This window comes from Chiloscyllium punctatum, chromosome 3 (genome assembly GCF_047496795.1).
Source record: "Chiloscyllium punctatum isolate Juve2018m chromosome 3, sChiPun1.3, whole genome shotgun sequence".
NCBI classification, from domain to species: Eukaryota; Metazoa; Chordata; class Chondrichthyes; order Orectolobiformes; family Hemiscylliidae; genus Chiloscyllium; species Chiloscyllium punctatum.
In genome coordinates, this window is record NC_092741.1 from 19842569 (window position 1) to 19859903 (window position 17335).

A 17335-nucleotide genomic window follows, 5' to 3' on the forward strand; every position below is an offset into this window, starting at 1 on the left:
TGTGGGGCTGGGGGTCTGTCAGCTTAGAGACAGTTGGGGGAGGATCGCCCTTCTTCAGGCTTATGCCCGAAATGTCAATTCTCCTTCTCCTTTGATGCTGCCTGACCTGCTGCACTTTTCCAGCAACACATTTTTAAGTTCTGATCCCCAGCATCTGCAGTCCTCACTTTCTCCTAGACTTCATAACAAGTCAGGATTGGATCTACGCACACAGAATCGAGTCAGTTTGGAGAGAGATAGGTTAGATTGGGGGAGGGGGCTCGGGGGGGGGGGGGGGGGGGGGGGGAAGAGAGAAATTGGGGTGACCAGTGTCATATTGACAGTTCTGAATGAACAGATCAACTGCAGCTAAAAGGCTGGACGGAAGAGTGCAGGTGGAAGCAGAGTGTTGGAGCTGGGTGAAGGGGTCTAGGGGCGGGGAGAGGACTTCTATCTGAAGAAATCGGCACAGAGGCGCAGATGACGGAAGAGGACGTCATATCTTGGCCGAAATGAATATAGATAGGTTTAGTGAGTGGGCAAAGATCTGATAAATGGAATATAAAGTAGGAAAAAGTGAAATTGTTCAATTTGACACAAAAAAGGCAAGTTATCAAAATTATGAGAGATTGCCAAGTGCTGAGATACCGAGGGATCTGGGTGTCCTCGTGCATGAATTGCAGAAGATTAGTCTGTAGGTACAGCAAGTAAATAGGAAAGCTAAATAAAAACCGAAAGAATTACAGATGCTGTGAATCAGAAACAAAAACAGAATTTGCTGGAAAAGCTCAGCAGGTCTGGAAGCATCTGTTTTGGGTCCAGTGACCCTTCCTGCGAACTCTGCCGAGGAAGTTTTGTGAAAAGGGCTCCACATCCAAAACATTAATGCTGATGTCTTTTCACAGATGCTTCCAGACCTGCTGAGCTTTTCCAGCAACTTCTGTTTTTATTCCTGATTAAGAAATCTGATAGATGTTATTGTTTATTATGAAGAAAGTTGAATAAACAAGAGGGAGGTTATGCTTCAGTTACGCAGGACACTAGTGAAGCCACATCTAGAGTACTGTTTATGGTATTGGTCCTTTTATTTAGGAAGGGTATGTATGCAATCGAATCAATTTGGAGAAAGTTTACTAAGCTGATACCCGAAATTTGTGTGTTGTTTATGAGGAAAGGTTGAACTGGCTGGGCTTGTGTCTACTGGAGTTTAAAAAAATAAAAGCAACTTGATGAGTTTGCCTGGTTAGAAGTGAAAAAGATGTTTAGTTTCTTGGGCAAGTCTAGAAAAATCACTGTTTAAAAATAAGCAACCACTCATTTAAGACAGACGAGAGAAATATTTCTTACAGATAGTTATGAGTCTTTGGAATGTTCTTCTTCAAAAAGCAATGAAAGCAGAGTCCTTGAATATTTTTAAGGTAGAGTAAGATTCTGGTAAGCCAGGGGTTGAAGGCTATGAGGGAGGCGGGGGTAGGGGGATGTGGAGGAATCACCTCAGCGTGAACTTGTTGAATGGTGGAGCAGGCATGAAGTGTTTGCTCTGACTTTGTGCATTCATATTTTATTTGTGAAAATTACATACTTCAGGAACTGGAGTCTGAATATCGCTGAAAAGAGAGACATTTTGTCAATCTTCTTTTGGACTCATCAGGCCAAACAGATTTCACACAATCACAGTGATTCATATAATTTATGTGACAACATGGCTCTCTCTTCAGCTATGTTCATGGACTGGGCCCTATTATTTACTCTGTAATACAGCACATTAATCCACAAGTTTTTCCCTTGGCTGATTTATCTGTGACAGGTGAGTATGTCAGATTACATAAGTTTTATGACAATCTGATAAAGATCTGATTCTAATGGACAACAATCTTGGATTTGCATGAATAGTCATTGTCCCTACTCAGAATGGTGTAAGGATCTATTCAGTGTTGAAGTGTTACAGTTAGACTTAATTATTGTTTATGAGTATTTTAAAGTTTTTTTTTGTGGAATGATGATATTTTGCAGTAACTGATGTTAAAATGTAGAGTTACCTCTTTTAAAAAACTGCACCTCAAACATGTTATGGTGTCCACTCCCCCTTGTGCAGGTAGAATGGTCCTCCAGAAAAGGTGCAAGCTAAATATTTCCTTGCGTTTAAAAGAACTTGCTGCTGTTTTTCTAGGTGTAAAGCACCAAGACTCACAGAATTCTTTCTTGGCATTTTTGAATACACCTGCCTCTCCTCTGGATCAATTCGAAGTGAGTAAAATAAATTATATAGTCACTTACTATATGTATGTGCAATTCTGTTTTCCCCTTTTCCAAGACTCCCTTTTTGTGGTTGAATCCTTTACTAGGTTAATTGTTCGTGCTGTGTTGCTAAATGCGTGAGTGACACTGTTAATGAGTTATCTCTGAAATAGTTATTCATTGTTTTTAATTTAATTTCTTTCCCCTCTCCACACTGTAATGCTTCTGTTTCACTGTGGGATAGGATTCTCTGTCTTCTTCTTCTTCTTCATTGGTAGACTTTTGGAATGATGTAAGTTCAAAAGCTTTCAACCAATGAGCCCTCAACTCATTGGTTCAAGTCAATAAAAAAAAAATCCCTGTCTGGAAAATACAGTCAATTCACAGAAGTCCATTAGTGGTCATCAGCAAACCCATATTTCCCAACTTAAAAGTAAGTCTTCCAAGTGGAAACACCAGGATGTTCAGAACTGCAGCTCATCTCCCACCTGAACCTTTGGGTATCATAAGGGGGGGGGGGGGTGTGTGTGACTGAAGAGAGAAATTTTAAATAATCCAATTCTCAACTACTAACCTTATTCTTATCAAGTGTAGGAAAACTAGAGCAGTAAATCCAGCCACATTCCAAGGGCAATAATTTTAAAAAGTAATGGCCATGATTCTGTGAAATCGGAGAACAATGTATTGCAGAGACTAAAACCTAGAAATGGTTCTTTTTCCTATGGAGTACAAATTCAAGAGTAACATTTGCTTTGATGCATTATTACTTGCAGATACACTGAAACTAGATGGGTAATGTCAACAGTCTATTTACACATGGTGTTTACAAGACATGGAAATGTGTAGCAATTCAGGTGTGGCAATTCTACCTGGAGCAATTACTGAGTTGGTACTTAAAACTTACAGCTAAAAGTTAGCTTAATTAGTTTTCAGGCAGCTACAATATTCTGGGAGATCAGTGCAGCAGATCAGTTGGACATGTTAAATCTGTTTTAAAACCCAGGTTTACTGTCAGCTAGGATATTGCACCCAGTTCTGAGCATCACACTTTAGGAAGAATGTGAAGACATTACAGAGAATACAGAAAAAGTTCATGAGAATGAATCAGTTGAGACTTGAAAAGAAAATAGGACCATGATTTGAAAAGGGAATTTTTCCAAGTTGTTAGGAAAAATGCAGTGGAGTAATTGCTCCATCAGAGGGCCAGAGTAGACACATCATGCAGAATGGCCTCCTTCTGTACAATAGCAAGTCTTTGATTCTGTATACCATCAGTCCAAAACATAATGAAAGAATCTTAAGCAACTAAGAATGATGTAAACAAACAGTCTTGGAAACCACATAATATTATAAATAAATCTTAACTCAAGTGAAATTGACTGTATTTTGTTTCTAACATCTTGTGTGTGACCATCCTGTAGTGTTTTGGCTTTGTCTTTTGTAGTGTTTGTTTTTAATAAACGCTATGTTGATAGAATAACGAAACTTGTTTTGAATTATTATGGTACTAGCAATGAGCAATTAAACAGAATTCAAATGAAGGGTAATTGACCTTCAAAGCTAATTCCTTCTCTGTCTGCAGATGCTGCCTGACATACTGAGTATTTCTGTTTTGATTTTAGATCTCTTGCATCTGTAGAATTGTGTTTCTGTGCAATATGTATATTTTCCTTGGAAAACTGTCCTTTTTAAATGATTCCCTCATATGAATATGACTAATGGTAATGTGTCTGATTTAATTGAATAAAAGAAGTCACATTATGGGTGAATAAATTGGGATTTTAAATATTAAGAGGGAGAGTCAGGACAACAGCCTATACTATGTATGTGTAGTGTTTCCTATTAGTATCATCTCTTATGCCAGTCACCTTTAAACTCCACTTGATATTTTCCAGGGAATGTCTCCCAAAGCTCAGCATAACACAAAGAGAAACTGTTGGTGAGGAGAATGCACTTGTTGTTGAATGCAGATTAACTGTATTTCAGGGAGTTAGGGGTGATATGTGAGCATGGATACAAGATTGGTTAGCACACATGTAACAAAGAGTAGGCATAAACTGAGTGGTTTTAAACTGGCAGTGGCACAGTACTGGGCATCAGAAATTTACAATCTACTTTAACTTGAATGAAGAGGCAGAGAGTATTGTTTCTTAGCGTGTTGCCGATTTAAAGTTAGTTGGGAATGCAACCTGTTAGGCTGCATACGGATGTAGGCAAGTTCACTGAGTGGACAACAAGATGTCAGATGGTGTATAATGTGGGGAAGTGGGAGTTTATTCAATTCAGCTGAAAGAAGTGAAAAGTTCTTTTTAACAGGAGTGAAACTTGTAACTATTGATGTTCAGAGGGACTTGACTGTATTTGTATAAGAAACATACAAAGTTGCATTCAGGTAGAGCAATCAATGAAGAACGTGAATGGCATATTGCCTGTTGTAGCAAGGGGACTGGAGTACAAGAATAAAATAGACTTACTACAATGATACCGGTCTTTGGTGAAACCACCCCGGACTACTGTGTACAGTTTTCATCTCCGTATTTAAGGAACATAGGAGCAAGTAGAGTTGAGAATACCTTATATTGTACTATGTGGCAGTAGCACAGAACACAATGGGACACATTTAAAGACTCAAGAATGGGCATCTGTGACGTTGTGTAGGCCATTAGCATCATGAGGATTGTACTTAACACAACCTCAAAGCCTATCATGTATCCCACTCAATTATTACCATCTTCCAGAGAATAAACACCTGTTCAATGAAGAGTGCAGGAGGGCATGCCAGGAGCAGTATCAGGCAAGCTTAAAAACGAGGCATAAGTTTGATGAAGCTATCAAAAGCACAACTTACCAAACAACGTAAGCAGCAAGTGATAAACAAATCGATTCCACAACCAACAGACTGGATCTAAGCTCTAGTGTCCTGCCAAATCCAAGTCATGAATGGTATTGGACAGTCAACTTGCTCGAGGAGGACCTTCCACAAACATCCCCATCCTCAATGAATGGGGAGCACGGTACATCAGTGCAAACAAAAAGGCAGTTGCAACAAGCTTCATGTAGAAGTGCCAAGTCGATGAGGTTCCAAGCATCACAGATGCCAGTCTTTAGCCAATTAAATTCAATTCACATGATGTCAAGAAATGACTTTAAACATACTGCTAAGGTTCTGGACCCCTTCAATGTTCTGGCACAAGGCCTGAAAACATGTGTTCCCCAACTTGTCATGCTCCCAGCTAAGCTGTTCTAGTACTGCTACAATACTAGCGTCTACCCAATAATGCAGAAAGTTGCTAAGAAATGTTCTGTACGCAAAAAGCAGGATAAAGACAACTCAGCTAATTACTACACCATCAGTCTACTCTTGATCATCAGTAAAGTAATGAAAGGTATCATCAATCAGCACTTATAACAACACTGATGTTCAATTTAAGTTCTGCCAGGGTATTCTAACACCTGACATTATTATAGGTTTATTTACAAAACGGGCAAAATAGCTGAATCCCATAGTAACTGAGAGTAACTGTCCTTGACATCAAGGTTGCATTTAACTGAGTATGGCATCAAGGAAGTCCACCAACACTGAAGTCAGTGGAACCATGGGAAAATCTCTGCACTGGTTGTAGTCATACCTAGCACAAAGAAAGTTGGTTGTGGTTGTAGGAAGCCAGTCACCTTGGTCCAAAGGTGTCATTGCAGGAATTCATCAGGGTGGTATCCAAGGCCTAACTATCTTCAGTTGTTACATCAATGATCATCCTCCTTTCATAAAGTCAGAAGTGGGGATGACTGCCACTGATTACACAATGTTCAACGCCATTCATAACTCCTCAGATACTGAAGCAGTCCATGCACATATGCATCAAGGCCTAAGCAAAATCCAGGTTTGAACTGATAAATGACAAGTATTATTTGCACAACACAAGTGCCAGGCAATGTCTGTTATCAGCGTTTACCATTGACTAGAAACTGAACTGGACTAGCCATTTTAATACTGTGGCTACAAGGGCAGGTTAGAAGCTAGGAATTCTGTGGTGAGTAATTCACATTCTGCCTCTGTAATACCTGTCTCCATTTATAAGACGAGTCATAAGTATGATGGCTTACTCTCCAAATGTCTGGGTGGGTGCAGGATGCCACTTTTCTAGAAATTGAACTGGACTCACCATATAAATCCAACAGTTGTAAGAGCAAATCGGAGGTCAGGAATCCTGCAGTGAGTAACTTCCCAAAGCCTATCCACCATCTGCAACCCACAAATGAGGAGTGTGATGGAATACTCCCCACTTGCCCAGATGAGTGCAGCTCCAACAACACTCAAGAAACTTGAATTAATTAAATAAAGTTCTGCAGCACTCCGTCAACAGCTAGCATAGTCGATGACATAGATCTCCCACAAGGTTACAAAGCTGTGCACAATATTTCACCAAGGTTATGTATAGTTGCAGGAAGACATCTTTACTTATGGACTCAAGGCAGCCCACTTAATTGACATCACATCGACAAGCATTCACTTCCTCGACCACAGACATTCAGTGGCAGCAGTGTGTACCATCTGCAAGGCGAGACAGGGAGGCAGTGGCCTAGTGGTATTATCACTAAACTAAGCTCATGTTCTGGAGAGTAGGGTTCAAATCCCTCCATTGCAGATGGTGGAATTTGAATTCAGTAAAGAATCTGGAATTAAGGGTCTAACAGTGACTATTGTCAATTCGGAAAAAGCCATTTGGTTCACTAATGTCCAATAGGGAGGGAAATCTGTCATCCTTACCTGCTCTGGCCTACATGTTACTCCAAACCCACAACAATGTAGTTCCCTCTGGGCAATTAGGGATGGGCCTAACCAGAGGTGACATCCTTTGAGTGAATAAGTGAAATGCTTTGCAGAAATTCACAAAGGCTCCTTAGGCCGCACCTTCCAAACCTATAACCAATATTATCTCGAAGTACGAGGGCAGCAGATCCATGGGTCTTCTTCCATGTGCAAGTTCCCCTCCAAACACCATCCTGAATTGGAAATGTTTTACTGTTACTTCAGTGTTGCTGGGTCAAAAGTTAGGAACTCTAGGTAGCATCAATTGGGCAATAAATATTGGCCCAGTCAGTGACACCCACATGCTATGAATGAATTAATAAAAGGTCCCACATTCAAACTGTACTTCAGTAACTTACCCAGGTTTATTTGACAGCACTTTCCAAACCACCTAAAAGGACAAAGGCAGCAGATGCACAAAAACAGCACCATCTGTAATTTCTCTCCAAGCCACTCCCCCTCCTGACTTGGAATTATATTGCTATTCCTTCACTGCTGGATTAAACTCCTTGAACTTGTTTCTAACAGCACATATAATGTGAGGACTGCAGTGGTTCAAGAAGGCTGCTCACTGACATCTTCTGAAGGACATTTAGGGATGGACAAATAAACCAGCATATCCAACAATGCCTACATTCCATGAATGAATGAAAAGGTTCTCCTCAAGGTGATCCCATCATTCCAAGGATTAATCTGGATTAATTAAACCTCTGTTGTACTCCCTCTATGGCTAGTATATTCCATACCCACTCATTGTTGGAGATGAAAACTGTACAGTACTTCAGGTATGGTTTCACCAAGGCTGTTTACAGTTGCAGGAAGATATCTTTCCTTGTGGACTCAAATTCCCTTGTCATGAAGGTAACATACTGTTTGCCTTTCTAATTGCTTGCTATGACTGGAATTCTAACTTGTGGTAACTCAAGAAAGTTGACATGCAGGTGTAGCATGTCTTCATCATAAGGAATTTGAGTGCGCAAGATGTCTGTAGAGGAATAAAGATTCTTCTGTTCTGTCACACTGACACAGGAATTAAGTTGTCTATTTTGAAAAATATATTGGAACTGTGTTTGGTAATAGATTGTAAGTTTCTTCAAAATATCAGGTGTTTGAACTACTGGCCTGCAGTTATTATTAATAGGATTTTATAATGTTGTTATTTTTGGATGTTTTGATGGACTGAAATTAAGAGATTGGTTGAGAGGCTGGTCTGCGGAGAATTACGTGTTTTTTTTTTGCCAGCAGTTATTACTGAATATTTGATTGTGTAGCCTTGGGCTGTTGTGGGTCACTGGTTTGAAGTAATGATGTAAGTTTGAGTGACTAGTGTCTAGACATCTGAGGGAGACTGGTTTGCAGTTGTTACTTACAGTTACCTAGACTGTTTTGCTCGCTTATTAAGCAAGCAGTGAAAGAATGATATAAAGCAAAGGGAGGCTGTGCAGCCCATCCTGCCTTTGCTAGCTTCTGAATGAACATCCCAGTTCCCTGACCTTTTCCTATAACCCTGTATAATATTATCCCCTCAAGCATTTATTCAGTTCCCTTTTGAAAGTTATTAAGGATCTGGCTCTCTTGTGCAGCACATTCTTCATCATACCCACTCATTGTGAAAAAGGTTTCTCCTCAAGACATTTCTTAATTTCCTCATATCTACCACAATACTTTCTAAAGACTTATGCAGTAAACTCACCTTCATATTTCCCATTGTACTTTATCCCCCTGTCCCCACCATCCAACCCAAGAATTCCTTCATTGTACCAATCTTGATGTTCAACTCAGAAAGTATGCCAGACCTTTCTGGAATTTACTTAATTTTCCCTAGCTATTTTTCAAGGTGCAAGTTACAAGATGCTTCCATTATTGTTTAGTTGAACAATTCTCCAGTTTTTTGTTTACAGAGCTTACAACGATGAACTCTTCAGGTCCTTGTCCTGATGCTTTTAATTCCCAGTCCACTCCCACAGCTTCTGTGCAATTCATTCTAACCTAATTATTCTATCTAATTGCTTTCTACCTTAAAACTTTCTGAATGCTACAGATTTTTTTTTCACTAGCTACAAGTTGGAATGGATCTTCCAGTTACTTTTCCTTCACAAAACCCAAACTGAACAATGTAACTCTGCGAGCAAACACACAAATTAAACAAGAAAACCTTCCATCCTTACATCCTGTCACCATAACGACATGGTATGCTAGGAATGATTCAAACAGAAATAAAAATTGATTATTTTACCCTTAATACAACTCTTTGACACTGCAACCCATAGGAATAATGTATATTTCAAATGAATGTGATTGCTTTCTCTGTACACCTCCAGGTTCCATTAGAAGCTTAGAGTTAGATAATTTATCATTCAAGTTTTTCACCATTAACTCTGACCTTACACAATAGGTTAGTTTTTACACTGTACAGGTAGTCCTCCTATAACATGGTAATTGTGACCCCGTGCAACGTTGTGTTATAGAAAATCGCACAATAGAAGTAATGAGGCCTATGGGAGAAACAGGGTTAAGGACTCCAGTTTAGCGAACCTCACCGTTTTTGGTCAGTTACAGAATTGCCAAGTTATTATAATTGAAATTTCCCAATATATTGTTGTATTCCTGGCTCCCTGTGGAGTGGAATATATCCAGAACTTGGCTCTCTGCTATTAAACTTTGTGAAACTTTCGAAAAAATTTTTTAGTGCAAATAAAATCTTTTTTTTTGGTGGCTAGGTCTGGGATGCTCTGAACAGCTGGAGGTTTTGATGGGTCTCAGGTTTCTGAGAGAACTCTCAAATCCCTCTTTCCCCCCTCACCCACCCCCTTCTCCATGGTCTGCCCGTCCTTTCAAACAGAGACTGGGTGAACTTGGATCAGGTATAACTTGGGAATGGATGGGGTGGGCAGAGATGAGGGTCACCAGTGGTCCACCCTTAGTTTCACACATGCCCCCTTCCACACACATACACCCTGTCTTGTAAAGTTGCCGTGTGTTGAAGCTTTAAATAGCCAGCAACTGAGTCTCTGCTTAACAAAAGGCCCTACTTACTCTCTAAACCACGCTGTAATTGCACCTTATTTCACACTCTGTCTTTCTGTCTCTTCCCATTCCTTAGACCCCACACCCCCAACTCCATGCATGATTCCAGTAAAATATTCCAATGTTTGCTTACCCTACTTTGTTGCAGATAGAAGCAAAAAAATACACACACACAGACAACAATCTCTAGCAATAGATGTGCCAGTAGAGTGAATCACAGCTGGCCGGTAATACAGGGGATGGAATCACCTAACAGTGAACGGGAGATCATGTTATTAAAAAGAGGTCTCAATTCACAAATCACGTTACAGCCAAATTGCGTTTATGAGAACTACCTGCAGTTGATGCCAAGCTTCTTTGACTTGCATTTACATAAGCATTGCTTATGTGTTTCTCACTGAGTGACCCACATTTATCTACAATGAAATCTTTCATTGCAAAAAGTTATGTTCTAAAATATATCATCCAAGAACAATATTTTTCATGTATGATTTGAAACATCTGTATCAATCTCTCTTCAATCCATGGAAAACTATCCCAGCTTTTCTTGCCTCTACATGTAACTGATCTTCCTTATCCATGGTACCATTCTAGGAAATCATCGCCCCTTAAAACGATGTGGAGGACCCAGTGTTGACTCGGGTGGACAAAGTTAAAAAATCACACAACACCAGGTTATAGTCCAACAGGTTTATTTGGAAGCACTAGCTTTTGGAGCTCCTTCATCAGGTGGTTGTGAAAGAACAGTGATCCAAAACCTAGTGCTTCCAAGTAAACCTGTTGGACTATAACCTGGTGTTGTGCGATTTTTAACTTTATTCCTAAAATGCTATACCTGGAATTGGTCACTTTACTAGCTGGGATTGAACAAGTATTTTATAAAAATTCAGCATAACCTGCTCACTTTATTAAGCTACCCATCTATTTATAAAGCTCAGAAAACCAAGAATCTGGTTTGCCTTTTTAAACAACTTCTACCCATCCTACCACCTTAAAAGACTTGTAAAGATGCCCCTTACTGCTGTCTGTTCTTGCATCCCCTTTAATATCGTACTGTTTAATCTATATAATCTACTTCATTCTTCTTACTGAAATGTGCCACTTCAGTTGGCTGTCCATTTTATGATTCTGACTCTGTACTCCTGAAGCTTTTTGCTACTCTCCTTGTTCTTTTAACCATGTTTTTTTTAATGCATATCTATAATGAATGTCTGTGACATCAGCCTGTGGTGATGTTCCTGCTGTTATTATTCAATACATCACTTTGCTTGGTGCTTAAGTGGTCACTGGTGGTTCTCAGATGTTTTGAATGGTTGGTGGTAGCTTTCGGAAGTTTTGAACAATCGATGTTTGTTGTCAAATGTTTTCAGCGTTCGGTGAAAGTTATCGAATGTTTTCAGAAGTGGTAATTATTGGATGCCTGAATGATCGATTGTTGTTATTGGATATTTTGAGCAGTCAGTGATCATCAGATGTGCTCGGTGGCGATGTTGGATTTTCCTGTGGTTATTGGATATTGGAATGAACTGGGGTTATTCGATGTTGGGGTTTAGGTCAGAGTGGTGCTGGAAAAGCACAGCAGGTCAGGCAGCATCCGAGGAGCAGGAAAATCGATGTTTCGGGCAAAAGCCCTTCTGCAGTCCTCACTTTTGCCTAGTTATTTAATGTTGCATTAGCCTTGGTGGTGTTTGGACAGTTGATTGACCTGTGATATTATTGGATGTTGGATTGACCTGTGATTGTTATTGAATGTTGGATTGGTCTGTGGTTATTATTGGATGTTAGATTGGTCGTTGGCTAGTATGGATGATGGATTGGCCTGTGATGGTTATTGGATGTTGGATTGGCCTGTGGTTATTATTGGATGTTGGATTGGCCTGTGGTTATTATTGGATGTTGGATTGGCCTGTGGTTATTATTGGATGTTGGATTAGTCAGTGATTATTATTGTATATTGGATTGGCCTGTGGTTGTGATTGGATGTTGAATAAGTCTGTGTTAATAATGGATTATGGATTGGCCTGCTGACCAATATTTTGCAGGCCATTGTCTCTTTCTATTCACTTTAATTGAAGAACACTTTTAAAGACAGACAACTATATTTCACTTTTTTTTAAGTGTTCTATTTAATAATAAGCGATAGGTGATTGTGAGATAAGCATTTCCTCACTGTAGAAGTCAAAACTGTGATGGTGGCTTATGGTAAAGTAACTAAGCTACTAATCCAGGACCCCCAGGTTAATATTCTGGGGACACAGGTTTAAATGTCAGCATGGGAGGTGGTGGAACTTGATCATGATTCAGTTCTGAAATAAAAGGCTAGACTGATGGTGACCACTGTCAATTGTTGTAGAAATCCATTTGCTTTATTAATGTCCTTAATGGAAGCAAATCTGCCAGCCTTACTTGTCCTGACCTACATGTGACTCCAGATCCACAGCAGTCCCCTTTGAGCAATTAAATGCTAGCCTAGCCAGCAATGCACATATCCTGAAAATAAACAAATCAAGGTATCAGTCAACTTTATCCAAATCCAGCGGATGGTGCCAGGTAAAAGGCACTTTGCTCTCACCTCAGACTTTAATTACCTCCCTGTCCCATTGTTACAGAGTAAGGCCTGGTTTTGACTGTCTCCTGCCAAAACCCATCATGACAGTTTTGATAATTGAGTTCAGCTTTCATTTTAAAAAATACAGAAAGAGAAACTTCCATTGGGAAAGTGACCATGAAACTGTTGAATTGGAAAAAACCCAACTAGGTTACTAATATCTAAAATAGAAGGAAATACGCTGTCCTTACAGTCTCCACACTACTGGTATTGCCTCTTAACTGTGCTGTGAAAGAGCCAAGCAACTGACTGAGTTACCACTGTTTTCACACACTAACTGGAAATAGGTAAGAAATGCCTTCCTACATATGATGCCTACATCCTGGGAAAGAATTTAAAAGAAAAGTCTTTGGTAATGATAGAGAGAATCCATCCTATTGAAGAGTTTGATTCGAGCTGTGGAATATTCCTTCTTGGAAAGGTTTTTCTTCCACTGTGCCTCAAGGGCTGTTTTACATGTTTAGGATGGGAAGACATAAGGTAAGGCAGCATCCAAATAGTAATCGTTAATTTATTAGTTGTTAACTTGTGTTTCCTTTCTCTGTTGAAGCATTCTCGTGCCTGTGTTCCAGCTAGCAAAGGCAGACGTGTAAGATTCTGTCTTTGTTTTACTGCGTGTGTATTTAATAACAGACATATATACTTGTGTGTGTGTGTGTGTGCACTGCAACCAGTCTAAATGCTTATTGTCAATGCTGCAGCTATATGTCCACTGTCCATTACCTGCCTGAATTCTTTCTCTTTCTCTCCCTCCATAGAATGCACGTTGCATATGTTCATTCTGAATTGCTTATGCTGCATTACTCCAGTCAGGAAGCCATAGTGGTCACATTGTTAAATCCTTTCAATTAAATGAATTTTTATTCAATATTTACCAATTAATATTTTACGATCATTCATTTAACAATGAATCTCAGTAAGATTTCATAATGAGTAAACATAATTAAAACCAATCTTTTTTGGAAAGGTGAAATATATGAGGACTTGGTAATGGGATTCTGATTATAATGTATACCTAATCTCTTGGGGGGCATATTGCTCTTACTTGATTTTCATTTCATGCATTTAAAGTAAAAACAGAAATTGCTGGAAGTATGCCGAAAGTCAAGAGTCATCCAAAAAGACTGATCTATAAATGACATGGATTTTAAAGACACAGGATAGAACTCGATTAAGATCAATTAGAGACATCTGTATAGCCTATGACCAAATAATTAAAACGCAAGTACTTATAAAAACCAGGTTAGATACATTGGGAACCATAAACCGTTAAATTTGACACAAGTTTAAACCAGTCCCTGCTTTCTGCTATACAAATCCTTGCCTATGCAATAGCACATATTACTGGATGGAGAACTAAGACAAGCCAGAAACTGCAGTCTGTTGGGCCAAACTTGATTCACTTTTAGGATCTATGCCTTGAAATCTTTGCTACAGATACAGCCTTTACAACAGATATAGAGGCAATAGAGAACCTTCGAAACAGAACTTCATGTATGATACCAGAAATGTGAGGTTACAACTGTCGGGAAAGTTTCTTGGAAAAAGAAGTTATCTTTGGAGTTACTATAGGGTTTATTATAGTAGATGGGCAGGGGGTAAGGGTTTCATAAAATGTAAGGTAGTCAATAATCAATCCAAAAGAAATTCAGGAGAAACATCTATACCAACTTGTGGTTAGAATTTGGAAACCATTACCAAATGCAGCGATTGATGGAAATAGCCTGGATATATTTCAGAGGAAGCTCGTTAAACAGAGGGCGAAAGAAAATGATGATCACTTTAGATGAAATATGGTGGGAGGAGGCTAGTGTGGGAAAGAAACACCATTTGAACTGAATAGACAATTACAGGGGGATGTAAACACCATAAAATTGATCTTTGGTGTGTTTGAATAGGCCATATATCAACTGGAACGGTAGTGATGAAAATGGCAGCGAGGGATTATCATTCCTAGATTGTGTTCCAGAGAATTTTCTACAGCAGTATATGCCCAGTCCAACAAGAAAGAAGGCACTGCTAGATCTAATTCTTGGGAATGAACTGACCTTGGGCAGGGAATGTAGAGGAAATAGTGATCATTGTATTAATAGGTTTAGGATATTAGTAGAAAAATGACATTATTCAATCGGGATAAGAGTAGCAGAGAGCAGATTAAATGGGCGGAGACCTGAACTGAGCCCGACAGACTGGAACCAAAGGCTGGGGTGAGAAACAGTAGCTGAACAATGAGCTACCTTCAAAGAGCAGATGGTTTTGGTGCAGTCAAGATATGTTACCCCAAAGGGAGGGCTAGAACAAACAAACCCAGAGCTCCTTGAATATAAAGTTAAAATGAAAAAGTGTGCTTATAATAGGGGTCAGGTAGTGGGTACATTTGAGAACCAAGCAGAATACAAAAGGAAGGTGATAAAGCAAATAGAAGCAGCAAAGAGGGCTTATTTTTAAAAAAAGACTGGCAGCTAACATAGAAGTAATCTCAGACTAATGTATATGCACATCAAAAGAAAGATAGTGATTAACCGAGGAGTAGGGCCAAAAAAGCAACTTGCCTATAAGGCAAGAGGCATGGCTGGGGTGTTAAATTAATACTTTGCATCTGTCTTTACAGAGAGAGTAATTCAGTCACTAGAAGAATTTAAAATTGATGAGGATTTATTGAATAAGCTGTTAATAAGGTACAAGGACTAGATGAGATGCATCCAAGGATATTTAAGGATTTGAGACTGGAAATTGTAGAAGCATTGGCAATTACCTTTCAATCTTACCTGGATTCAGGAGTGGGTGTGATGGGGATTTGTACATGGATTCAGAGGTAAACGGTGGGGATTTTTACATGGATTCAGGGGTGGGTGGTGGGGATTTGTACATGGATTCAGGGGTGGGCGGTGGGGATTTGTACACGGATTCAGGGGTGGGCGGTGGGGATTTGTACACGGATTCAGGGGTGGGCGGTTGGGATTTGTACACGGATTCAGGGGTGGGCGGTTGGGATTTGTACACGGATTCAGGGGTGGGCGGTGGGGATTTGTACACGGATTCAGGGGTGGACGGTGGGGATTTGTACACGGATTCAGGGATGGGCGGTGGGGATTTGTACACGGATTCAGGGGTGGGCGGTGGGGATTTGTACACGGATTCAGGGGTGGGCGGTGGGGATTTGTACACGGATTCAGGGGTGGGCGGTTGGGATTTGTACACGGATTCAGGGGTGGGCGGTTGGGATTTGTACACGGATTCAGGGGTGTACAGTGGGGATTTGTACACGGATTCAGGGGTGGACGGTGGGGATTTGTACACGGATTCAGGGACGGGAGATTTGGAGAATTGCAACATTGGAGAATTGCAACAATCTTGTACAAAAAAGCTTGTAAAGATTGTCCTAACAATTAGAGATTAGTCGATTTGTCAGTGGGAAAATTTCTAGAAACAATTATGTAGGATAGAATTAATACTCACGTGGAAAAATGTGATTGATTAGAAGAATCAGCATGGAAAATCATGTCATCTAATTTGTTGGAGCTTTTTGAAGAGGTAAGAAAGAGAATTGAGGGATGGCTGTTGATGCAGTTTACATTGCCTTCCAAAAGGCGTTTGATATTATGCCACACAGACTTGTGAGGAAAATTATAGGGCCTGGAATGAGAGGGACAATAGTAAGATGAATTCAAAATTAGCTGAGGAATAGCAAACAGGGTCTAATGGTTAATGGGTATTTTTCAGGCAGATAGTAGAGTTCGCCAGGGTTGGTATTGGACACTTGCTTTTGCCAGTTACATATGAATGATCTAGCTTTTGCTATGCTGGGGGACAGTTTCAAAATTAGCAGAGAAAACTTGGGAGAATTGTTACCACTGAAGTGGATAGTTTAGAATTTCAAAAAGACAGTTACACAGTGCAGAGAAGTATGAGGTGTCACACTTTGGTAAAAAGAACATGAGGAGACTGTACAAAATAAAGAATACTGTTCTAAAGTTTGTGCAAGATCAAAGAGAACATAAGTCATTAGAGGTGACAGGACAGGGAGAGAGAACTGTTAATAAAGCATACAGTTTTCATAAATAGGAGCATAAGAGTGGAGAGCAGAGAGGTTATGATGAACTTGTTTAAGAAAATGACTAGACTTCAGCTGAAGTATTGTGTACGGTTCTGGGTGCCACATTATGGAAAGGATGTGAATGCAGTGGAGACATTTGCGAGAATAGTTCCAGGGATGAGACACTTCAGATATGTGGAAGATTGAGAAGTTGGGACTGTCTTCCTTGGAGATGTGCTGGCCAAGAGAAGATCTGATCATTTTCAAAATCATGGGTCTAATTTGAGAGTATAACTGTGCTCACCTATAAGCGGACTAAGAATCAGAGGGCACAGTTTTAAAGTATCCTGCAAAAGAAACAAATGCAAGGTGAGAACAGATTTTTCACACAGTGAGTCGTTAGGATCTAGAACATGCTTCCTAGAGTGTAGTGGAGGCAGGCTGAATTGAGGCATTCAAGGACATTGGATAATTGTTTAAATATAAACTATTTGCAGGGTTATGGGGAAAAGGCAGGAGATTGACACTAAGTTAAATTGCACAGACGGCTGTTGCAGACATGATAGGCCGAATGAACTACATTCACATCCTTTCCATAATGTGGCACCCAGAACCGTACACAATACTTCAGCTGAAG

The 17335-nt window shown here is 39.8% G+C and overlaps 1 protein-coding gene across 1 annotated transcript in view; it reads left to right on the forward strand.

The window, feature by feature from the left end:
• Positions 1-17335, forward strand: part of LOC140456550 (serine/threonine-protein kinase MRCK alpha-like) — a 567354-nt gene that overhangs the window by 478508 nt on the left and 71511 nt on the right. Inside the window, 2 exon segments of the mRNA XM_072550745.1 lie at positions 2150-2226; positions 13213-13251. Coding sequence (XP_072406846.1) covers positions 2150-2226; positions 13213-13251 — 116 coding nt within the window.